Raw genomic sequence first — 26,302 nt, 5'->3', positions numbered from 1 at the left:
TTCTTTTCTGTATGTTTTATAAACATTATTGACCATATGCCTTTTTTCCAAAGTGCCTAAAATTTTCCCTCTTAACAGACCTGAATAAATATCTAAAGTAATCCATGTCCTAAGTCAGAGGAAACTATGACCTTTGGATCAAATCTGCCCCGTTTTTTAAGAATAAAGTTTTATTGGGATTCAGGAATATGCCTTCATTTACATCGTGTTAATGGCTAATCTTAGGGCCTGTGAAGCCTTAAATATTTATTATCCAAGGAAGGTAGCCACACAATCCACCAATCATGTGTATTGTGGCTATTGCTAAGGATTAGATAAATAAAATTCTGAGGTATTCATGTTAAAGCAGATTTTATATGGATTGCTAAAAGGAATTCATAGTTTTAAAAACCACACACATATGCACTTGTCCGCATCCAGGCACACCCACCCACACAGAAGACTGTACATCACATTGTCCATCTTGATCACAATAGCTTTCTAGAGAAATATAACTCATCCTTTTGGTGGTCATGTCATTTTCCTATGGTTTCCTCCTGACCGTGTCCTCTTTTGATCTCTTTGCTTCTAGAGGAAGATCGATGCAAACTGTACTGCAAGGCTGAGAACTTTGAGTTCTTTTTTGCCATGTCCAGCAAGGTGAAAGACGGAACTCCGTGCTCCCCCAGCAAAAATGATGTTTGTATTGATGGGATTTGTGAAGTAAGAGAACATTTCTGCTTCAGGATGTACAGTCATGCTTGTGTTGCTTCATATCAAGTGTGAGAAATGTTACAAGAGATTCCTGGGTCTGGAGGAATGCAGGTGGTGTAGGGGAGAAGGGTGCCATTTTCAAGTTGGATGTGAGCCCTGTCTGCAAACTCCCTCTTAGTTTCTGCATGACCCCCATCCAGTGTTTCAGTTTCTCTTTCACTCTGCTTCTACATACGGCAATGACAATGTATCCTACTTTACATAGTGGTTGTAAACATTAAATAAGAAATGTAAATAATAGTAGCAGTAAGCTTTTCTTGCGTGCTCATTAAGTACATTCACTACATGACTAGAATCTCAGCAGTGTGTTTGGAAATAGCACTTCTGTTTATTTCAGATTAGTTTTTCTTTCTCTTTGGGTATCCCCTTTCTCTTTTGTTTTAATTTGGTTGTGAGCTCTGATCTTTTAAGGTTGTGTGTGTGTGTGTATGTGGTCCAACATTTTTATGTTTCAGTGGTAGAGCTCGCCTGAATAAGTCCACCTGCCATTAGTAGCAACAGTCACTTTTCATTCCAGTTTTACAGATGAAAGCTCTAAGCCTTGGATAAGTTATGTGAGTTACCTAATCATACGTCTAGTCATGGCAGAGGAACGATTTGAACCCCTTGTCAGTCAGACTCGAGACTCTGCTTTTAACCATAAAGTTGCCCTACCTTCCTAATGTTCTATAAATACGGGAAACCGTGTACCTCTTGGTTATTCTAAGCTGCCCACTTCTCTGATCTTTGATTTTCTCACCTTTTTTTTTTTTTGTCATAGCCAGTGGGATGTGATCATGAACTTGGCTCTAAAGCAGTTGCGGATGCATGTGGTGTTTGCAAAGGTGATAATTCAACTTGCAAGTTTTATAAAGGCCTGTACCTCAACCAGCATAAAGCAAACGGTAAGAGATACTGCAAGTTCATTGCTGGCACTAGCGGGACACACCCTTTGCTGCTGAACAAGTTTGAGTCGTGCTAAGCACAGCTGTGCCCTTTACTAGCTCCCCTGACGCACAGAAGGTGATGGCTTTTGATGCTTATGTGAGAGCATGGGAGGATAGATGGGTTTTTAGTGTGAACAGTTGCACCAATACATGCATCCCAGAGATGTGTTCCGTGAACGCCTTTGCACTGAACAGTGTGAGTACACTGACCGGTCTGCCATGTGCCTCACATGCAGTTGTTAAACAAAGAACGTATTATGGAACTTTGGTGGTCCCCGCTCAACATTGGATGAGTATTTGAAGTGATTATCTAACCATCTTGAGTAGAATTGAACTTTAAGCCCAGCCTTCTGCATATCGCTGTTGAGGATAGATAACTCCAGGTTTCTTCCAAATAGATTAAAAATAAAAAGCATTCTTGAGTGTCGTAGCTTTTGTTGTTCCAGAAAGGAGAGAGTGTTTCCTGTCCACACACATGTGCTTGAGAAAAGTACAGACATTTTCTCTCTGTGGTGTTCCTAACTCTTGAAAAATGAAATCATTGATTGTTTTTACTTCATAAGAATAGAAATAAATATGAGTTCATGATTCAAAACTCCACTCTTTAAAAATAGACACTACCTGTCTCTGAGCCTGTCTCCAAGGCGTGGTGTGGACAACAGAAATGTCCTATTGTTTCCATTTAGAATATTATCCGGTTGTCACCATCCCAGCGGGTGCTCACAGCATCGAAGTCCAGGAACTGCAGCTGTCCTCCAGTTACCTCGCCGTCCGAAGCCTCGGGCAAAAGTATTACCTCACGGGGGGCTGGAGCATTGACTGGCCAGGGGAGTTCGCCTTCGCAGGGACCGTGTTTGAGTACCAGCGCGCCTTCAACCGCCCCGAACGCCTGTCCGCGCCGGGACCCACCAATGAGACGCTGGTCTTTGAAGTAAGTCCCTTCTGTTTCTTCAGTTCTTGGTGCCTCTTGCTGAATTTAGAGTGATGACCCCAATTTGAGCTACTTAACTCCAGTCCTTCTAGTTCATATTTGTTTCCTGATAGGTTAAATTTCAAAGTACAAAGGGAAAAAGACAGCACCTCCCTTTGGGGGAAGAGGGCAGAAACCCAATGGGTGTCCAAGAGAATGTGTTTATTTTCACGTTCAATGCTGACCTCTCACTGGTACATGGCTGTCCTGAATGCATAGGAATGTAGGAGGAATACATTTTACATTTTTCCAGTTTGTCTCTGTCTGCCGTTTGGATTGTCCACTGAAGATATTCATCACGTAGACCCACTGGCCTAGGAGGCAGAGGGATGTAGGAGAAAACACTTGCTTGAGTGTCAGGAAAGTTTCATCATAGCAAACCCCCTTCCTTTGGTGGATGGTTCTTTCCTTCGAGGTGAGAAAAGAAAAAAAAAAGGCTAATAATAAGGATAATGAAAACAGTCGAACAGTCAGTGTATCTGCAAATGACTCTAAGACAGTTATCATGGGACATTTTCTTTGGTCCTCATGAGGTCTCTGAGTTTGCTCTTTCCAGCGTGTAAAATGGGGTTGATCATTTGCTTTCAGAGGCACGTGATCTGCATGAGGTCACGGAGGAGCCACTGGCCCCCACGTACTGAGGACTGGTGCAACCAGGCACTGATGTCAGTTGCATTGAGCTTCAGTTTCTTACCTGCATGATCGGAGGAGAAAGCCTAACCTCACTGACTTGCCAGAAAAACAGGCAATGAAGTGGGAAGAAGTGTTAAAAGACTTGCATAACTCACGAAGCTAGGAAAAAAGCAGAGTAGAACTCGAATCCAGATCTTTTCTATCTAGGACTGTGATCTCGGCATCCAGTCCCGTCTTACTGGGAATCGAGGACACAGGAGCTTAATTCCGCTGTTAGCAGTAGTAGCAGGATTAGTGGTAGTGTTATTTCAGGTACTCTCCTTAAACACTTACTAAGGAAGATGAATAGAAGAGGGTAATTTGAAAATATGACTGCATGTAACTTGAGATTCTAAGTCAGATGTTGTACCACAGTTCGGTGAAGAGTACAGACTCGGAACTAGTTGTATAACTTGGGCAAGTATCTCAACCTGTGTGTCACTTAGTGTCCACATTTGTGAAAATGAGCAAACAATACTAGCTACCTCTTAGGGCTCTTGTAAGAAGCCTGTAAGATAAGTTCAGTGCTTACAGAGTACTTGGCACAACATGTTTGTAACCATTATCATCCTTTTGCCTCTGAGCATATCACAGATGTATTTTTAAAAATTTAAACCTCAGACCATAGTTAGTAAACGTGATCACAGGCCAAATCCTGCTTCCAGATATTCTTAATTAAAAAAAAAAAGAATCAATGGTTTAATATCAGGTGATTTCTTATAAAAATAGAGATTTTGGCATCTTTTATGAAAAGGAACTTTTTAGCCTTAGTAGATATTTGGGTTGGCAACGCTGGCCTTGGGTCTTGACTGTGAGTTATCATCTCATGATCTTGTGAACTTGAGATACTAGGTCCTATCACCTCTCTCTGTCTGATTGAAGATCCTGCAAAGATTTCTCAACATTTACTCTGAGAGAAGCCGTCATTAGCAAACATACTTCCAGCCCTCTCTGGTCTTTGATTTCAGAAGATGAGAGTAGGGACCCCAAAGTTCAGGTAGTTCAGAGCTCCACAATGAATACAGCCCCTGAAATTGCACTCTAATTAAATCTAAGGTGTGGGAATTGAACTCTCTGGTTAGTTTTTGTCCAGATCTCTGGATTTTTTATTCAGTCCTAATTTTTTAGATGTGTATGTTTATTCTGTTTCTTTTCTATGAAACATCTGAGCAGCAAACGGCTTTTTCCTTTCTTTCAAAAAGATATATTTTCTTTAGAGATGTATATTTAGCTTGCAAAGTGTCGGTTTTAGAGCAACACGGCTTCATTAGTTTTGCCAAGAGACCTCTGATCCATCGCTGAGCAAATGTACACAAGCCAAGGTCTGTGGCTAGAAAATAACCAAGTCGGAAGGTGGGTGCCTCTCACGGCTTCTGCCGTGGGCAGCCAGGACCAAGTCCAGATCATTCCTGAGGAGAAGGATGGGTTTCCCAAGCAACCATTCTGTTGTTATTTCTTGCTCCAGTTTTGTTCATAAACACAGAGCCTGGTAGGTTTTTACAGTTCTGTTTGTCATTTAAGGTTTGCTGTGAAACAGACATTATCTGCAGGAAAACTACAGCAAAGAATAAGACAAGAAGGGATGGAAAGTGCAAAGCCAAGTAACAGAGTCCCTTCTGACTTTCATCTTTAGAACCTGAAATATCCCCAGTGATCGTCTGTGTTGATGAAATTAACCAGATAGTGGCATGTTGTCACTGAACGTGATGCCAGCCTCAAGCTGAAAATTTTTATTTGTGCTTTGCTTAGTTTAAGCATAACTCTTTACCTCACTCATCTGTATTACTGAGTGCTGACTAAAACTGTATCTTTGGAGTGTTCACCCGGTCCAAACATTTTCCTGATAATTCGGGGCTACTTTTGAGAAATGGAAGGATGGCTTCAATTGGTGCTGGAGTTTTCCAAAATTGGTCAGGTTCATCATCTATCTCCTTGCAAATACAGGCAGCTCCTTGAAAAAACACAGTCAGAATGTAAGGAGAAATGTGGATAGCTCTAAATAAAATTATAAAAACTTAAAGTCTTCCTCAGGTTCAATTGGTTATGTAGTTTTTAAACAATTTTTACTATATAGATGGGATAAGAACTATAATAATATCTTTATTAATACTAAATTGTAGTTTCACCAGAGAGGAGTAAGGTCGTACTTGCTTAGCTGTTGTTTCTACAAAGTCTTACCTTATGTACACATTCTCCTTATAGATTCAACGAAAGCTTAAATTAATATCCTAGGAATGTGACTTGTCTGAAAATAATCTAGAGGGAAATTTGTATGGTTAAGTGGACATGCCTTGCTTGTATTTTTTAAAGGAGTTATGGTTTCATTCAAAACTTGCCATGACGTTAGGAAATTTTTAAAAAATCAAATCCAGTAACCTAGTATTATGTCTGTTTTATCTTTTAAAAGAATTTGGATTAATGACTTTAATATTTAAATTATACTTTACTGCCCTCAGGAGAACATCGTCAAATTTCAGGTCAGTTTTTATCACATGCTCATGCCTCTCTGAAATCAAAAGAACACAGGTAATTTTAAAAATTTAAAATCACAATAAGCAATAAATTACATTTTCTAAAACTAGGCTATATATCAGTCTCCAAGTAATCCATGGCTATATCCTTTAAAGGAAGTTAAATAAAGTTCATTCGCCTTTCCATACAACTATGAATTGAACCAGAATGAATGCTTTTGGAGCCAAAAATATGTTCACTCCAATATGCAGTGTTGCATGTATTTTACGACCCTGCGGGATGCTGAAATCTTTTAAGTGTGGGAATCTACTAAAATGGAAAATGCTGTTCTGTCCCCAGAAAGTGTAAGTCTGTGGAAGAAGGCACTTTTCTCTCGTGGCGCACTTAAAATTACTGCATGCTCACTAAGCTCTGATTAGAGTGTAAAATCCAGCAGTAAGGGTATGTTTGCCAAAACCTATGAGGCTGGCCTTGTCAGGATAATGTCCCTCTTTATAGCTCATTCATTTATATTAATCAGATCCTCCCAGTATCTTAGCCCATTCTATCTTCAACTACCTTGGCATGTATTGATTTAGGTAGCTACCTTCAAAGCAATAGTCCTCTGTTTATCAGATAAAAAAGAATTAAACTTTTGTTGAAAACAAAACCCATTCAATGCCCAGCCCTATATGGACATTGGAGATACAGGGCTGGTTAGGACATAAATCATGTTGCCAAAACATTATGGTCTCAGGTCCTCAGGGAGCATAAAGAGTGAGTTTTGGAACGTGGATCCCATTCTTTTTGGAAGCAACATGGCTTAGAACAGAAAGCACCAGTATCAGTAGTTGGTGATGCGAGTTGCTTAGATACCACCACGTCACTTAGCGTGAGATGCTTACACTGTCTGGGTCCCAGTCTTCACGTTCGGGAAGTGATTTCCCCAGGCTAAACTGGTATCTTCTACTATATCCTGTAACACTGAGCTAAAGAATAGAATCTTCTTTCCAAGTTGAAAAAGCACTCCTCAAGACAATAAATGAATCGAGTGAAAGGGACTTTCTCTTATCAAAGTCAGGAGTGATGGGCCCAGAGGCCAGCTTCTCCTACCATTTCTGCCTTTCTGTCCCCAGCCACAGCCGCAATCTGAAGTTTTCTGAAGGGCTGAGACTTCTGTGGTACCCATCTGAAAAACCACTGGATTTCACCATCTTTTAGGACTAATCTTAGAGCTGCACAGTCAAAAGTTTAAGTACAGTGAAAGGCATTTAAAGTAGTGAAATTTGATCTCCTAAATTGCATTTGAGGAATCAGTGTACTTTCTACAAGGCTTGCCTTTCCCAGAGTGAATAATTTACACAGAAGAACTTGCTGACCAGTTAGCTCACAGTTGACTTGCTTTAATCTGGGAGAACAGCAACTTGCCCTCCCAGGGTGGTGGATTTACCAGATCTTTTCACTTCTTTCTGGGTGTTTTCTAGTGCAAGGTGGGGGTAGTGCAGTCCTGGGAAAAAATGGGCTGCTGTCAGTTAACCCCAAGAAATCAGTGCGTGGCCTGACACCAAATAAAAGTGTCTTCTGTTTCTGGTTATTTGTATATGTTAAGACTTTATAGAATGTCTTCATAGGGAAGCTTAGTTTAAACTAAATGGAAAACAGACTTTCATTTTTATCACTGAGTCACATGCCCACCCAATTTTCAAATGCAGCCTCTGGTACAAACCCGCCTTCTCCTTGGAACCTGAACTCGACGTGGTCCAACATTAGCAACAGGTGGATGTCAGTTTAAACCGAGCTGGCCCTGGTGATTTCCTCGGTGGCCAAGGGAAATTCCTAAGGGTAATCAAGGATTTATATGATTGTCTGAGGTCTTAAATTTTTTAGGCATTATTTAAGCCCATCAATCATCTTGTTATTTTGAAGTAACGTACATACATACACATGTAAAGGACTTGGAAACACAGAGCTGGTGTTCATGACTCTGGATTGGATTTCTACATCACCCAGGGAAAACCCACTCATGCACATGCACACCCCAGCACAAAAAGAAATCAATATTGATCTGGCAGCCGTACACTTTCTGAGATCACTACAGACACAGTTATTATAAACTAGATAATTTTCCACGTATTTCTTGATTTCAGCTTATCTCCCACGACATGAGCCTGGCATCCAGTCTAAGGAATTTCTCACTGAAGTAGCGTGCTTATTAGTCATTGGAAAGATTGAAAAGTCAGCTTCTATTTCAATAGTCTTCAGGATGTTATGTATATTTATTTCACTGGGTTTAGGAGCACAAGAAAAACTAAATCTGTGTTGCTTCTGCACCTCATATAGTTAAATTGTGTGTGTGTCTTGAGTTAAATTTTGAAGTGTTAGCAGTGTGAAAACGGAAGATCAGGGTTGAAGTTTCCACATGACTTTGTTGAAAAAGAATCATTTAATCTGAAGTAGACATAGATAGGTGGGGCTTTTTGAGCATGGCAGAAGAAATGTCTTTCCATTTTGAGATTGAGATATAGGTAACAGAAGGTTACTGGTTTTGTTCTTTGTGTAAGTACAATGCAAAAGGCATGTGTAATACATAATTCTAGAGAGTCTTGGCAATAAGAATTAAAAACACAAAAAATTCTTTTTTTTTTCATGATTAGCAAAGGTGTTGACACCACTTAGAGATGATACATCCTTGAGAAGTGAGTGAAGAGGAGAGGGGGGAGATGGAGGTAGACCAGCAGACAAAGACAGAGCAGCCCAGCAAGAAGAGAGAAGCCAGAAACAAGGACAGAGGAACCGAGCGGTGCAAGGCACAAGGGCAGAGCTCGACATCGAAAGTGTCAGCACAACAAGTAAGGAAACGGAAGAGAAAAAAGAAAGAGGTGAGATCATACAGAAAAGCTCTGCCCCGTATAAAATCCCCGTAAACTCCCTCCACCCCTCCCTTTTCTTCTTCCTCTCCTTCATTCTCTGTCTCTGTCTCTATCTCTGTCTCTCTCACTCACACAACGATGAATGAGTCATATTTTCCATCAAGCTGTCATGCATTTGGAGAGTAGGTGAGGAAATTCATCATGAGTGTTTCATTATAAAGTAACTTCACCTCCCTCTGATAAACAGTGATTCAGGATGACATGATAACACAGGCTGCTAGTCTAAGACTGAAATAGGATCACCTGTGTTTTTATAGCCTTCCTTCTTTTTAAGGTCTTAAAAATAAAAGCTCTCCTTTATGTTAAGGTTTTTTTTTTCTCTCTTTCTATTAAGAGGCAAAAAGGAGTATTTAACCCTTTGCATGCTCATTTCCAGGGACTAGTGTGCCATGGAAGAATCGTGCAGCTGAAAGCTACAGCAGCCTTGGTAATGACAGTAAGTGAGAAATAGGTTAACCGCAGGCCAGTTTCAACACAGAAAAAGACATCTCAAGAAAATGACTGTAATAAACAGCTTCCTCCACGCTTTGGCAAAAGGACATGATGGGGCGGCAGGGGACCAGGTGGACCGGCACATTGATCAGAGAGCTGACAGTGTATGAGCATCCCTGACAGAGAGTTACCGTCTCATTTCGCTCCTTCCGCGAGACCCTGCTGTCTGAGTACTCCCCGGGGGGAAGGGGCTGAAATGAGTCAAGATGTGCCTTGAGATAAGATCAGCATCAGGGAAAGGAGATGGGCCAAGGAGCATGGGCTGAGTGAAGACACGAAACACAAAAGAGGCAAAGAAGTAATGGAGAATTAATTCAGAACAGATGAGAGCGAACTCCAGACTCCAGAGGACGATTCAGATGTGCTTCTGCGAAGCCACATCATTTGTCTGGAGATGGCTGTTTGCTATTTGAAGTGCGGGCCTCCAGTTAATTCATGGCAAATACTTCTGTGACAGGTCGGAGAACACTATTTCTCTTCACTAAACTCTGCGGAATGTTGACGAGTTGAATTAGAACTGTAGTCAGGGTTCACCGTGTCGGCCCACACCTTTGAAGCTGCCTAACAGATGCAGTTCCAAGGCCCCGATCAGGGTCTTTGTGGCGCTGCGTCTTGTCAAATCCACCTCACTCACACCTAATAGCAGTGGTGATACCTGGTCATGGTCTTCAGGCTTTGAAGCTTGAAACAAAAACAATCGGCTGAGTTTTCACATCACAGGGCTTCCAAAAATCCCAGGAACATACAAAAACGTGAATTTGCACCACAAAACTGTCCCTTCCCTGACTTAGTCAACATGTAATGTGTGGCAAAATTCACCTGTATCAGAGAAGGCCAGTCTGTAGAGCAGGTTGTGTTTTGATTGTTGAAACAATGATTAAATCAAACATTTAAATACACAGAGGGGAAAATAGATTGAGGAGATTAAAAATCACATACCCTTAAGTCAGATGTTCAAGAAACATTTTCAAGTTGGAACCCAGTAGCACGATGTGACTATTACAACATGCTATTGAATCCCAGCAACAGCATGTTTTCAACAGTTCATCCAGTTTTTAGAATTTTAAATCAGAATGGCATTTCACAGCTGGTGGTACAGTTTCGAGAGAGTTAAGATGTCAGGTTCTGGAGCTGGACAGTATCAGAGTTGAGCTCCCAGTGTTGCTGCTCACTAGCTACGTGACCTTGCGCATCGGTGCATTCATCTACAGTACTGGTACAGTAATGGCACTGTGCCTTCCTCATAATATTGTTATCAACTGTAAATGAGATCGTGCTAGTACAGTGCTTTGCCTGGCATACAATAAGCACAATAAGTATTGCTATTTTTTAAAGCAATCAAATGCATTATTGAAGACAAGAAACAAGCTTCCAAGCATGTATTAAGTAAAATACTGATCTTTAAAATCTATCCATAATGCTTTAGTTTCCATGGGAGAATGAGGATGGCTTTAAAAGAAAAACAAAAGACCTTAAATAAGGAAACAAAGACAAAGCTGGTTGAAGGCATTTATAGTTTTCACATTAAAAATTAAACAGGGGAGCAAAAGAAAGAAAACTGTTTACTGAAGATTACTCAGTGTGTCTTTTGTTTTAACTTGGTGTGGTCCCGAGCAGAACGTGTGTCTCCCTTCCTTCAGAGGGCAGTTGGTAGAGTCCAGCCCTGTCAATGATTTTCCAACTTAAGGAGCTGTAAATTTTATAACTCTGCACCCTGCGGTCAGAGCTGCTGAGTGTTGTGTCTGAAGTCAGGTGGTTTGTGTGTTAAAGGTAGACATTAAACAGTTCTACTGAGGACCTGGGAGCATTTAAAGTAGGTTGCTTGCCAGCTGTAAATTAGAGACCCAATGCCAGTTGGCTGGAAAATTCTCTGGACTAAGTCCAGTTAAGTAGACTGAATTGCTGGCGGTCTTTCCAAATTTGTGCGTTTCACAACTTGGCTATACAGTCCGACGGGCGGCGTGGGGCGTTGTTACGATGTTGTGCCCTGCTGGGGGGTCGGGGGAGGGCCTTTGTGTTCTCCACTGGTGCTGAGAAGAGTTACCGACTGCTCTTGACAGGGTCATTGAAAATGTTTTAAAATAGATGTGAGTGATTGGAATGATCCTTTTCAAATGACGTGTTGTCTCGGACGTGTTCGTTCCTCGGCATCCGCAGAAGCAGTTACAGTCTTAGCTGTGTGGTTATCACACCTCATCCCAAGGTCCTCCTGCTTCTGAGCCTGGGGTGGGACAGACTGTGTTCAAGTTGATGGTCCTGTCCTACTGAGGTACTGAGGAATAGACAAGGCTGCCAAATTAGTGCTGATGGTCTCCAGCTAAGAAGGGTGGGCCAAGTCATTGTTAGACCACAGGGCCATTTAGAATTGAGAACATGTTTAATTGTGCCTTAAAACCAATGCAGGTGAGGAAACCTCAGCCTGAAGGTGGGGCAGAGCTGGCTTCATGGGTGTGGAACCTGCACTGTCACAGGGGACCTTATGCTCAGAAGGGCCATGTGTTTGGTTTAATGCCCTGTTGTCGCCAATTTGAAATTCTTAATCATTTTTTGAAACAAGGGGCCTTGCCTTTTCATTTTGCATGTGGCCCATCAAATTATGTAGCCATTCCTGGGAGGAAGATTGGTTTTTGTTTTGTTTTGTTTTGTTTTAACAAAGTCCGGTCTTTTTTTTTTTTTTTTTTTTTTTTTTTTTTTTTAGAATAGGGTGAAGGAGGGGCTCCCAGAGATTCTGTTAGACAATCTGTTTCAGAAGGATTGGCTGTTGCAGGCATCAAACAGTAAAAGATAAGATGACTGTTGTGTATTCCATTCTTGGTCAGTCTAGTCTGTTCCTCATAAAGGGTAAAGTAAAGGGTAGAGATGCCTTAATTATCATTGAGAAGCAAATAATATAATTGGCAAATACTCATCTTTTAGACACTTGATCTTGGTGTCTACTTGTTTAAATAATTACTATCTTTTAGAGGCCTTTATGAGCTGATGTTAGAATAAATTATAATGTCAGCTTTCTGCTGGTTTATACAAATACTGTCTTTTAGCTTACACGATGACACAGGCCACTCTCCTGTGAACTTGCAGATAGACAGACATTGTGGCCAAGTCAAGTCCTTTTGATTATTTTTTTAAGTTGAGAGTCTTCACAAACATAGAGAACAAACTTATGGTTACCAGCGGGTAAAGAGGGTGGGAAGGGATAAACCAAGAGTTCAAGATTTTTTACCTCTTGGGGAGTGATGGAAATGTTGGCCACCTTGATTGTGGTGGTGGTTTCATGGGTGTATACGTCTATCAAAATTCATCAAATTGCATATCTGAAATATGTGTAGTTTACTGTACAGGGACCCTACCACAATAAAAGTGTTAAAGAAGGAAGTTGAGTCTTATTCACTTATGCATTCAGTGAATTTATTAATATGCCCAACAAACAAAATATAAACAATATGTTCTATCAGCCATTCATTAAAACAGTAATAACCAGCTACTATGTATGAGTTAGTAATTTAAAGTTGCATAATTTTGTGAACATTTGTAGTAAATTTTGGGAGTTATTTCTCTCCTTAATTTGGCTGCATAAGTAAGCTTCTTTTTTAAATTATTTTTTATTTCAAATGTTTTATTTTTCAGACGATCTTTACATATGTTTATTTCAACTTTGAGGAAAGGAAGGTGGAAAACTGGATATAACAGCTTGTGCCTTTGCGGGGGAATAGAGATCCTCAAAAGAAAGCAAATTCTCTTTTGTTCTTTTGTGGCTTCTTTGTGGAAATCACCACCAAAATACTTTATGAAGTAACAGCTACAGAGCTTCCTTAGGTAGTCAAGTGATTGTCCGCCCCCAAGTTCATAGCAGCATTTGATGCCCCTTTGCAGGTTATATGGCACTTTGCTTCTAACCTCTTAAGTAGCTGTCACTGTAGTGTTTTTGTGTGTGGACTTGGCGCATCTCCTCTGCTAGAGATACGGCTTTTCCTCATCCCTAGAGAGCCGTGAGCATCAGAAGAGATGGTGCTGGCTTGGACTAGGAAGCAGCAGTAGCAATAGACAGAGTAAGACAGGGTCAGATTTGAGTAATATTGAAAGTAAAGATCATACCATTTCCTGGTTGATTAGCTGTGGGGTGTGGGGAGAAGAGAGGAGACCAGGTTGCCTCCAGCCTTTTATTTTGACCTGAACAGTTAGAAGGGTTCGGTTGCCATTTTAAGAGACTGGGAAGAACAGCCTTTCAAGGGACAGGGAGGGAAATCATGAGTTCAATGTTGGACATCGATAGTACCTTTTAGACGTTAAAGTAGGGGTGCTCAGTAGGCAGTTAAATATGTGAATATGGAAGTCAGGGGATGGGTTTCATCTATAGGTGTGCTGCCCAATATGGTAGCCACTGTTCATGTGTGATTATTTAAGTTTGGATTTAGAGAGATTTAAATTAAATACAAAGTTTTCTTCCTCAGTCACACTAGTATACTGGGGCTCAACAGCCGCGTGTGGTTGTGGCTGCCCCGGGGACAACATAGGTTTATAGGGATCTTCATCATCGCAGAAAGTGTTGGAAAGCATTGGTGTAGAGCTATGAGCTGGGGAGTGGTCAGCATGGAGGTTGCACTCAAAACCACAGGGCTGGAGGAGATCATGGAGAGGAGTGAGAACAGATAAACAGGAGAAGAGGTTAAGAGGTTGGCGGTCACATTGACATTGAATCATTAGGAAATAAGGAGGATTCAGCAAAAGAAACCAGCATGAAGATCGGTGAGGCCGGAAAGGAGGAAGCAGTCAAGTCTGTCCACTGCTGCTGACTGGTTAAGACAAGGCCATAGACTGCTGGCAAGGACAAGGTGCCCTTGAAAGAGTAGTTCCAGTGATGTGTTGGGCAGAGATGCCTGAGAGAAAAGGACAAGGTGCGAACGAGGAAGCGTGTGGAGACCCAGAGAAAAGGCAACTCTTAGAGGGATTTTTGCTGTAAAGGGTAATGGTGAAATGGGACGTGAGATGGAGCGGTATGTTTGACATCTTGCTTGTCTTTGTTTCACAGTGATGACACGTTGATCTTCAGTCTTTTTTTTTCCCCTCTTAAATGCATCCTGCTGTTCACAGCAAAATTTTAAAATGTTTTACAGTGAAACCATATGTCACGTATGGCTTAGGTTCTAGAATCTGTCTAAAAGGTGAAAGTAGAATGTATTTTACATGCTCATTGAAAGTGTGTTAAACCACTCTTAAATCACCAGACACTCAAAAGGCAAGAACTAATGTTAGTTTTTACTTTCTTTGCATTTCCATTGGGGATCCTTTTACCCTGTGGCAGTACAAGTCAGGATCTAGTTTGAATGGGGTGGTCCTAGGAAGTGGAGTTAAGTGAGTGGATCTCTTTCTCTATGGCACCTGCACTTGAATCTGTCTGTCTTACGTGCGCATGTGATAAACTCCGCTGTACTGTGATATCATCCCGCTCTTCAGCCTCAGCGCCCTATAACTCTTAACGCATTTCACCTATAGTGCTGCCACGCATACGTGTGTGATATACTGCATTATTGTCTCCCCTGCAAGATCTCCTTGTTACTATTGCACAAAGGAAACAGCAACCGGAAGTGTTACACTTGAGATGCTGCTTTAACTGAAGAAGTTGAGTTGAAATGTCTCTGAGCCATCAGTATGATCTTCTGAATGTAAATCTCTCAAAATTCTAGCTTGATTGTGAATAAAACTCCCAAGGGTCTGTGTTTACATAATTTCACATGAAGACATTAACAGAAATGCTGCAAAAACCTCAAATAAGGCAAGCATACTTTTTATTCAAAATATATGAGATGTTATAATTGAATATGTTATTCCAAGAACAGTTGTGTGACTTAGCTGCAAAAAAAAAAGAAAACGAATAGAAAGATCTTCAGGACTCGAAGACTCCTAGGACCTTGATTTTGAGAAGGATTTCATTGGTGACTGATGAAGATTTGGCATTTGTCAATTTTAATGGTACCACCTATTGTGTTTTGTTTTTGTTTTGGATCAGGGTGAGAGGGGAACGAAGGCCCATCTATTAACATTTTGGTTGTTTCTGGGAAGCACCATGATTTGTTTTGTCGTATGACAAATGGTGCCTACACCATGGAATCTTCAGAGTAAGCCATGATATTTCTGGAGACATTTAAACTAATAGCAAAGTGGAAACCATTCAGTAGCACCCTAAGGAGTGGTCTGGAATAATGGAGGTCCTTGAACTGCTGCCACCCACCCAACTTTAATTGAGGTGGGATCCCACCAGACAGAGATAGAGCCAGGGGTTCCTATTTTTAACTGGAAATCTGCTTGCTTCTTGGGCATGAGTGCCCAGTTCTGGTGGTAACAAATTTTCCACAAGACTCATGGGGTTGGAGAAACCCAGCTATTTATATTCATGCTTTGAGCTTGAAAGTAAAAAAAAAAGGAGTACTTAAGAAAAGAGAGGATCAGGAAGGGGGCAAATAATGCGTGTTTACCCCCACCAAAAACAAGGGAAAGGGTGCTACTGTCCCGAGACACCTTTTGTTGGAGGTCCTAAATTCAGTCACCTGTGTGATCTTACTCAAGGTTTTCTTCTCAGGTTTTTTTTTTTTTTTCCCAATGAAATAATAGCTACATTATAGAGTTGTTAGAAGACTGTTTTCAGATAATGTATAGAAAAAGCCCAGCAGAGTGTCTGGCACTTGGGAGGTGCCAGTAAATGATTGCTCTTAATTTAGTAGTCAGTCAGACCTGATAGGATCAGATTTATCCCAAGTCCTTGCCCTTTTGAGGTCAAATCCATTCTAGTCTATATATTACCAACCCCTATTTCTGATCATCATTCTTTTTGTCTTAACTGCTCATTCTGGTGCACAATTAACACAGACTCTTCGGCAAATTCTCATTGGAAATTCTATTGGAAATCTGCCTGATTCTAAAGTTGATGGTAGGCGGCTCTAAATAAGGTATTCTAAGGTTTTATGAGTGCATCCCTCGTGCCCACCACCTGCTAGCATCAGGGGAGGGATTTTTAAGTTGTAGCCCAGGATATATCGTAAAAATGTATATACGTAGATTTAGTTTCAGTCGTCATCTGTGGGGCACCACTGTGTGTTAGTTCCATGCTAGGCTTCCAAGTTTAATGTGAAGGTTGAGACCACATGATATAACCTTTCCTTCAACAGAATGTAAAAATAAATATTTTTGCTTTATTAATTGGGTATACCTAGAATTGAGGGTATTGGGGGCTTAGAGTAAATATGTTTTCCCTATGATCAGTCTAAATCACAGTTTTGATGATACGGCCATCCACATTTTAAAGTATCATGGGAAAACTTAAAATCAATATAAAACATACTTAGGAACAATGTTGTGGACCAACTTTAAGGTCAAAATGTCATATAAATATCTTGAAGATGTTCAGTGAGATTTCTGGAATTCCAGGGTCTGACCTGTTATCTTGATCTCTGATTTGTATCTTCCACTGTCCAGATTCTGATGCAAGGCAAAAATCCGGGGATAGCTTGGAAGTATGCACTTCCCAAGGTCACAAACGGAACTCAGCCAGCCTCAAAAAGACACATCCACGCCTGGAGCACAGTGCAGTCAGATTGCTCCGTCTCCTGTGGTGGAGGTAGTCTATTTCCTAATTCCGTCTTCCAAGTCTCTTCCTAAAACAGGTTCCTCCACTCCAGGTCTCTTTAAATTGTATGGTTTAAATAAGCAACAAAAGAACTATCTTTATGGGAACCATCACTGTAAAAAAAGCAAATATTATTTGTACTCTTCGGGGATTTTCCTATATAGAAAGGAACCAACTCTCAAAAAACTCAAGTCAGCTACAACCAGGATTCAAAAGTTATGCAGCTGAAACTTACAGGGGAAAAAGCAACATATATATATATTTATTTTTTAATATAAAGATATTTATGTATTTATTTTTCTGCTTACAGTTTAGATTCTTTCTGTTCTGACTTTTTGTTGTTGTAAACTACCCAGGGGATTTAGAGGAGGGAGGGGCAAGGCAGTAAGGACACGTGCAAGGCAGACTTAAGACAGCGATCTGACACATGGAGACGGTGTCATTCCATCTCCTTGCAGTGAGGTCAGCAAAGTCTTTATCTGCAGGGAAGTGGTTTAAATCTGAGAAATAACCTTTGGAAGGAAGGTCTTTTATTTAGATCCAAAAATATCACACATATGTGCGTAAGTCACACTTGCCCCTTTGGGAAGAATGAAAGTCCATAAATAAGTCCATGAAACCAAAGCATGAAGGTTGGCCACTCATTTCCTTATGCCCAGAGCACCTGGTCACAATCGGTCCTCATACTGTATCTATCCCACTGAGCAAAATGGGGCATCTTGGAACCAGAAACAGAGCAGAAATATAGAAAATGAAGAAATTCTTCAGTCTGTAAGACCTGTTCTTCAGCTGCCCATGCTAGGTAACAAAATAGGAGGAAATGCTTCTTTTTTTAAAATATGTGTATATTAAGTAATTAAAAGGGAATATATTTTTATTCATAAGCATTTTAAAGGCAATATGCTATAAAGAAGAAAAATAATCTCCCAGAGTCCTTTAATCAGCAATAGCCAATGTTAATACTTTGGTCTTTATCATTCTAGTCTTTTTCTTATGCAGACATAAAAATATGTGTTTGACAGACTCAGACACGTGCCACACATACTGCTTTTGTATTTTTTTTCGGCTAACAGAAACCATTGCTATAGACACATCTTTGTGCTCTTTTCACGTAGTCTTTGAATATGAGCAGTTGTTCATATATCAAATGCTCTTGGAGATAGTTTGCAATAACTTCCTGTTATTTCAAGGAGAGCACAGTTCCTTGGGAAGGAGAGAGATTCAATTCATTTTCCATTTACAGGGAATAAATGCAGCCAGGGGGAAGATGTTGGACAAGTGCATTCTGGGATTCTCCCTTGCCTTGAGTTTGCAGTCCCTTCATGTGACTCCCAGACCACGGTGTGTCCGAGGCATAGGAGAAGAAGAGTCCAAATGAATAATTTCTCCAGAAGCGAACTCTTAACTCTAGGGAATCCCAGTGTTTTTGATCAAATCCTCCTGAAAGTAAACCCACTTCAATTTAATCATTCTAGCAGGAGTGACTTTTCATTGTTGCTCAGTTTCTGTTTTAAGGAAAAGTCCATGGAAATAAAAGCACAGTTGAAAGAGGAGATAGTGTTCCTATGTGGGGAACTGAGCAATAGTTTACCTCTCCCTCTCTCTGTCTCTCTCTGTCTCTCTCACACACACACACACACACACACACACACACACACACACACACATACACACATACACATGCATGGCTCTGATGTGAAGTCCTGACATAAACACTGAAAGCAAGGCAGTGGGGTGCCACTAAACAGAAAAAACACAGTCCTAGCAGACAGGTATGAATACACATTCAGTGAGTTCAATTCTCGTTTATATATGCACCATACTCTGACAGAAGTAGAAGATGCTTCATGAAAAAGCAGAATCTTATAGTTTTCACAAATGATTCCCCAGTGATTTCTCTGAAGAACATATTCCATTAGATATGGGTGATGTGAGTTAGTTCTTGTGGGGGGTTTCCCTGGACGGCTGCCCTGTTTTCAAAAAGTTGCCTTTATCACTGTTTGGTTCTAGAATTCATAGCAGTCTTGAAAACTAAAAAGTTACATGTTAAAAAGTACCAAAATACGAACACTATTATCTCGGGGTAGGTGGGTGGGGGATTCATGTGAGTTGTCGATTTTTATCAAAAGGAGGCGTTTTTTAACACAATATTTGGATTCCGTATCTTCAGTAAAATACCACGACCCTGGTAAATCCAAAGTTAAACTGGGAAGCTAAACTGAACTGGTTACTTGTAATGTTCACTTTATAACTTTTGATGTCTTAATTAGGTTACATAAGTGTCAAGGCCATTTGTTTACGAGATCAGAACACTCAAGTCAATTCCTCATTCTGCAATGCAAGAGCCAAGCCAGCAGCTGAACCCAAAATATGCAATGCTTTCTCCTGCCCTGCCTAGTAAGTCACCTGGAAATGTCTTTCTGGTTGCATTTGTACTCATATGTGCCTTTATTGTTGGTATGAGATCATTAAAGCTACTGTCAATGCTTCTGATCAAAAATGATTCTGGTAGATAGAATGACTCCCACCCCACAAAAAAGGCAAGAGAAGAAAGAAGACGATAGTTGTGGTTAAAATATATAATTTTTTCAAGTTACATATTTTAATGCAAATTTGCTTCACACACTCCAACTCTGGCTTGCCAACCTAACCTTGGGGTTAAAAAAAAAAAAAAGGCATGAAGTCGTCTTTTTTTTTTTAACCTTTGCCTAGAGACTCCTTTTCTCTGAACTGAATCAAACATATTTGAATAACACAGAATCCTATAGTCATTAAATTTCTATGTGGTTGTATGCTTTTATGTAGTCATCCAAGAATTTAAAAGTCATAATACCATGCAACCCATGAAACCCCAAGTGCAGATTACACAGTAGCAAGACCCAAGGAAAAAGAACGGAGTAGAGGCCAAGTGGTAACCCCATTTTTGATGAGGAGACCCTAGGAGGAGTTCAGTGGGTTTGCTTTTGGATTGCTTTTTAGCCACGCTATTGTTTGAACACTAATTTTAAGTAATCTTCCCAGCCAAATGAAGTCTCTTCTTGTGGGACTTGTCTTCTGCCAAATGTATTTATAGAGCTGACAGAGTTTCTTCTAAAGAAATGTTGTGTTCACTAATGTTTCAGATCATCTTAATAAGTAGTGTTTGCTTTGTGGTGATGTGATAATATTGCACCATCTTTTATAGAGCTACGCATTTTTTTCCTTGTAAATAGTATGTTTATCGTAATTGTCTGGGGCAGCAGCTACCCACCGATCCCCTGTGCCCAACTGTCAACCCAGTTTTTCCTCTTAGAATTTGGAACCAGCTGGATCCTGAACACAAAAAGGAGAAAGAAACTTGGGGGGCTTCCAGGGATTTCTGCCTTTTGCTAAGAAATGTCTGGTTCTAAAAATATCCCATGGCTCTAAGACCTGATCACCAGACAGTGTTATTGACCCTCGTGGAGTAATTTCTCCTTTAGATGGTGTGTGTGTGTGTGTGTGTACGTGTGGGGATTGTCAGTACATGTGAATGGCAAGCTGATACCGTCTTACGTTAAGCCTCTTTTCCATCGTTGGTTAGCTCGGCCAAGCAAAGACAGGGACCCCATTCATATGTACATCCATGAAGAGGGAGAGGGCATTGGCCCTGCTTCACTCCTGGATCTTCCCTGATGACTACATAGAAATGATCTGTGCAGTAACAAGTTTGCCGGCAATTTAAAAACGCAACAGCTCCTTGGCTCTGCAGGGTTGGAGTGCTGATGGCAGGATCTTTTGCTTCTTTCCCCTTTTTGCCACCCTCTTATTTATCTCAGTATTTCCTGCTGAATAATGCAGGGACTGTTCTTCTCCAGGGATATACCAGAAATAGGGAGTTAGCCGATTAGAGTTCTAAGGGCAAAGGTATGCATCTGACCTAACTCCGTTATTTTCCCATGTAATGACCGTGTTATGTGCCCTCACCGGACGCCACGTCCTGAGCTCAGACCTGGGAGGTGGAGATGAATAACTTATAGTTCCTGCCATGAGTGAACCCACCATCGAATGGAAGAGGTGGACGTGTCAAGAAATAACTGAGATGCAGTGAGATACGTGCTATAAAAATGCTGTGTGTAAAAAGCAATGAGGGAGCAAATGGACCATGGAGGCATCTGAGGTGGGGGTGGATGGGGAAGGAGGCTGGATGGACGGCGACCCTGGGGCCTGAGTGTGGAGAACCATGCATGTCACACAGAAAGTCTACCTGTGTTATGCTTTCCCTAGCACTTATACAGATTCATCATATTTGCCACATAAAGAAAAGAAACTTGAATTTAGTAGATAAAAATGCCATCTTTATAGGCTAATGTTGAAACTCGTAATTTCATAATAACATACATGTTTTCATCTTGTACAAATATGAGAAATTATTTTATTTGATGTCATCTTTTCTTTAAATAAGATAACACGGACATGCAAGGTTTTAGAACACATGTAATCCTACAATTCATTACTCAGTTCTCTGGGCTAAAGGAAAGGTCTTTAACCTCATGCATCAGGCTTACGGGGAAACCAGTGAAAAAAAGGACTAGGAAAGTGCAAAAATGCAAAAGTGCAACAGAAACACATTTGGTCTTAGTGATATTTTACATCTTAAAATGATCCTTAGAATATTTATAAACCAAGATCAGTTTTTGACATGGCTGCTTGGACTGAAATGTATTGTGATCATGTCTGGTGGATCTTTGTTATATGCAGCTTTCAAATCATAGAATTTTAATTAAGTAAAAGCAGTTGTTGGAAACGATTTATAGTTACACTTGATCACTCTTCACTAAACACCAGCTCTCGGAGAGCTGTGAAAAAAGTGACCTTGAAATCTTTAAAGAACTCAGGGTTCTAGCTCTAATATCAGTAAATTTTAAGGCTAACCAGAAAAAGCATTGAGGGGAACTGCCCACTTAGAAGTATTCTTTGTAAGACCCTCTCTGAATGTGCCCCTCTTTCTCCCTCCCTCCCTCAGTGATGTTTCATTAATCTTGTTATTGTACTTTGCAGTTATAAAATACCGTCTTTCTTTGCATATCCACCTCTTCCATAGGCTCCTTATTAGGAAGAACATTGCTTCATTCACTTTTTCCAACCCTAATGCTCAGGAGAGTCGCTGGCACAGGGTAAAGATCCTAGTAAATCTGGCTGAATGAATGAATTGCTCAGATTTCCAAATGGCACGTGTTTATTCCCCTACAGAGAGGGTGGGAATGTATTTTTCCCCAGAACTATGTGACGATTAAATGTGATTCCCTACAGATGGACCACCTAGGTGTAGGCTTCAGAATCTACAAAAGGACAATCAGTATGAGTCACCCTGATTGGTTCTACAGTGGATTGAAGGCTTTCATCAGGTGGTTCACCTTTCACAGTAACCGCTTTGGAAGTGATGCTTCAAAGTCCCAGGTTCATTGAAAGTGATTTTTGTCTTTCACTGGAAGCTGGAAGCCAGGCGAGTGGACGGTGTGCAGCAGGTCCTGTGCAGGGGGCCAGCAGAGCCGGAAGATCCAGTGTGTCCAGAAGAAGCCCTTCCAAAAGGAGGAAGCCGTGTTACATTCTCTCTGCCCGGTGAGCACACCCACTCAGGTTCAAGTCTGCAACAACCACGCCTGCCCTCCAGAATGGAGCCTTGGGCCCTGGTCTCAGGTAAGTGGGAAAGACTTGTGAGTCATTGGTCTCATTCCCCATGGAAAAGGAAGGTGACAAAAATATAGGTGGTGTCCTTTGCTCCCCCAAGAGGCCCTCAGCTGTTCACCCCTTCTTGGGAATCACTCTGGGTTAATGTGATGGGGCGTTTTAATTAGCATTTTTAGTGATGCTTGCGCAGCCTGAAATGTGAACCCCTGTACAACAGCTTAGAATCCTTTGAAGTCAAGAAATTAGAGTGTGGAGGCCATTGAGGCTGGACTAGGGAGGACAGAGAGACAGGAGTTGAGTGTTGGAGGATTGGCAGGTGAAACTGGCTACTGAATTCACCAAAGCAAATGGCAAATACCAAGAATGAGGCATAGAAAGGATACTGAACTCTTGCTTCAGTGAAGAGGTGCAGTTAGAGGAATTCCAGGAGGAGTTGGCCGTAAAGTTGGCTCTGGCCACAAACTCCCAATGAAAGGTACAAACTCAAGAAGCAGGAAGCGTCCTAGAACCGCCTGCCGCTCACAGCTCAGAGGCTCTCCACTGGGGGCGGTTTGGCAAGGAAGCCATTTTTGATGATCACAAGTTAGGAGGATGGTGCTTCTGGAACCCGTTGGTAGAAATAAACATCCTACAATGCACAAGATACTATTTTTAAAAAGTCCAGCTCCAAAAAATTATCTGGTCCAAAATGTGTGAGAACCCTGGTACACGGCATCCTTGTGGGTGAGAGCCCAGCCTCTGCTAAGCTATGGATGGCAAGCCCATTTTAGGGGTTAATTAAAAAGAAAAAAAGCAAACAAAAGAACACAGAGGTTTCATCACCTGAAATATGAAGCCAGGTAGCAGCCCCTGACCACATTTCTACCAAGTTTCCCCATAGGGCACCTCGTCTCCTGGAAAGCACTGATTTCTGATAAAGTTCAGCACTGCACTCACTGCTCCGTCGCCAACAGTGCTCAGAATAAGGCTTTTGTTTGTTTTTCAATTATAGGATATTATGGGATTTAAAGAAAATGTTACAACTGTACCTGATAGAGGAATAAGGTTCTAAAAGTGGACAAGAATAGCTTTGAGTATGCTTAGGTGTACCTTAAAATGAAGGGATATATTCATTTATAATGGAGGGTAAGTCTAAGTAGTGTACGGTGTTCAGGCTGGCCTCTTTCTTTGCAATCAGGAGTTAAAATTTATAAGAGGAGACTTCAAAGGGCCGTTTAAGTCAAATGTGTGTGGTGGGCCAATCCCAGCCTAGAGCCAAAGTCTTCAAAGTGATCTTGGGCAGGTTTTGAACCAAAAATCTGAAAGCAAGGACATTATTTGCCATTATTCACAGTTCTGGTGCAAGACAGAGTAGCTAGTTTAGTAAATTTCTGTTAGAAAAAAAAAACCCATCTTCAGACCTGGGGCAACGCAGCGGCCCCCAAGCATTGAGAATGTAGGAAGAGAACGGCCGTCCGCACTTAGGGTCTCTGGATGGAGGAACACTTTCTCCTGCTGGCTGCGAGGGCTTTCATTGAGCATTTGGTTCTAGTGCTTAAAAATAGCTTTGCAAACACGTCATTCACCTTGAAGACAGCCCTTTGAGACTAGCGTGTAAATGACTTTTTTTTTTAATCTCAAGTGCTCTAAAACCTGTGGGCGAGGGGTGAGGAAACGTGACGTCCTGTGTAAAAGCACTGCCGCAGCAGAGGGCGTCCCGGAGAGCCTGTGCGCCAGCACCCCGAGACCAGAATCGCAGGAGGGCTGCGTCCTGGGGCGATGCCCCAAGAACAGCCGGCTCCAGTGGGTCGTCTCCTCGTGGAGTGAGGTACGAGTTTAGATTTACCACTGGGTTTTTTGGAAATGCTCAAATCACCCACCAGCATCGCGGCGCTCAACGCTCCTTTCTTGTTCCACACTCATCCTAGCTGCCTACTCTTTATGCACGCTTCCCCTCCTGACTTCTTCATCAGATACTGATAAGTACTCATCGCACTGACAGGGCAATACGTCCACCTCTCTCGCCTCACTTTCCTTAAGAGACATTATAACCCAATGGCTAAAGGCTTGGGCTGGAATCAGACTTAGCCACTTTGAACGCAGCCTTCAGCGTTATGTGTGTGACCTTAGGCTAAGCCTCGCTTTCCGCATTGGTACAATGGAACTGACCTTGCATCTCCCTCAGAGAGCTGCTGCAACGACGAAGCTCAGTGTCATCCTTCATCATGACAAGTTACACTGACGCCAGTGCCTACTGATTGCTTCTGTTCATCCAGGCCCCACGTAGTATCCCATAATACTCTTCAAAATACTTAAAACCAGAACAGGTTTTCATATACTTATTTCATCAGCCTCTGTCCTCTTTCTCTTTTTGTTTTTCCTGCCGTATCACAGCAACACGTTTTATCTCAGCCCCAGAGAGAGGCAGGGTAAAAATGAAGGACAACTGTAGGTTATGCAGTGTTTCCTCCCACTCAGTGGCCCTGCCTCCTTGGCACAGACTCCCAGCTCCCGAGGCTTCAGGTAGACTGGACCCACAGCTGTTGAACCCAAATGTGGACATTCAAACAAACACTACACAGAGATGCAGATCACATCGTCTGTTGGTCTTGACTTTCTCTCCGACTGTGTCTCACTCACATCCACGTGGCATCTGGTGGTCCTGCTAGGCGGGGCCTCCTTTTGTTTTATGGTGCCGGTGAGCTTTGTGACTTTGGGAAAGTGACTCCAATTCTCTGGCCTTTGGTTTCCTTACCTGTAGCACAAGGGACGGTGCTGTATTTTCAGGATCCTTCTGTGCCTGTGGTTGACCTGCCGTTGTCCCCTCCCTCTAAATTCACTGGGTGGTACATCCTTCCGTCAGAACGGTGCAAAGTGCTTGCTGATGCCTTCTTTCTTGGCCCCTAGTGCTCCTCGACCTGTGGTTTGGGCGTGAGGAAGAGGGAAATGAAATGCAGCGAGAAGGCCTTCCAGGGCAAGCTGATAACTTTTCCTGAGCGAAGGTGCCGCAACATTAAGAAACCAAACCTGGACTTGGAAGAGACCTGCAACCGAGGGGCGTGTCCAGCCCGACCCGCGTACAATATGGCGGCCGGGTGGTATTCGTTGCCATGGCAACAGGTGAGCGCACACAGACGGGGGTTGGAGGTTATACTTAAGTGAGAGCCAAAAAAAAAAAAAAAAAACAAAACAAAGGAGAGGCCGTTCACAACTGCTGCTGTTAGCTGTCCAAACGTAGCAAGCAAAGGGCCTGCCCTCGGCCAGCTCCACCACCTGCGTGGCCCTGGGCAGGTTACATCATCTGGGAGCCTCCATTTTCACATCCAAAAACCTGAGATGATAATACCTTGCAGAGCTAGTGGGGTTTTTGTTGTTGTTTTTTTGTTTTCTTTTCCATAAGTAAATAAGACAATGGAACACACTCAGTCACAGGCTGTCAGGTAGTACTAACGTTCACAGTCGTTGCTATTAAACCCACCACTGGCATCTTCTGTATGTTAGAAATGCTGCTCAGAGTCTTTACTCATTGTCTTTTCTTTTTTACTGTTTCCATTTTATTTTTTAAATTTTTAAAAATTTTACTTCTATTGAAGTGTAGTTGATTTACGTTAGTTTCAGGTGTACAGCAACGCCATGCAGTTGTACATATATTTTTTTCAGGTTCTTTTCCATTAAATGTTATTATATTGAATATGTAGGTCCCTGTGCTATACAGTAGGTCCTTGTTGTTTACCTATTTTATATACAGTAGTGAGCATCTGTTAATCCCAAACTCCTAATTTATCCCTTCCCCACCCTTTCCCCTTTGGTAACCATAGTTTGTTTTCTGTGTGTTTGGTTTTTACGTCCCGTTTCTGAAGAA

General features: G+C 41.6%; 1 protein-coding gene across 7 annotated transcripts in view; it reads left to right on the top strand.

Annotated features, from left to right (window-relative positions):
• ADAMTS18 (ADAM metallopeptidase with thrombospondin type 1 motif 18) overlaps window positions 1–26,302 on the top strand; it is a 189,343-nt gene that overhangs the window by 149,155 nt on the left and 13,886 nt on the right. For all 7 annotated transcript variants that reach the window (XM_032486789.1, XM_032486787.1, XM_032486785.1 and 4 more), the window contains 8 exons: window positions 572–702; window positions 1,514–1,637; window positions 2,366–2,610; window positions 16,662–16,803; window positions 19,083–19,209; window positions 22,266–22,470; window positions 24,083–24,268; window positions 25,348–25,560. In XM_032486789.1, coding sequence (XP_032342680.1) covers window positions 572–702; window positions 1,514–1,637; window positions 2,366–2,610; window positions 16,662–16,803; window positions 19,083–19,209; window positions 22,266–22,470; window positions 24,083–24,268; window positions 25,348–25,560 — 1,373 coding nt within the window. The remainder of the gene's footprint in view (window positions 1–571; window positions 703–1,513; window positions 1,638–2,365; window positions 2,611–16,661; window positions 16,804–19,082; window positions 19,210–22,265; window positions 22,471–24,082; window positions 24,269–25,347; window positions 25,561–26,302) is intronic.

The sequence above is a fragment of the Camelus ferus genome, chromosome 9 (genome assembly GCF_009834535.1).
Source record: "Camelus ferus isolate YT-003-E chromosome 9, BCGSAC_Cfer_1.0, whole genome shotgun sequence".
Lineage (NCBI taxonomy): Eukaryota > Metazoa > Chordata > Mammalia > Artiodactyla > Camelidae > Camelus > Camelus ferus.
This window is presented reverse-complemented; position numbering and strand designations above follow the sequence as displayed.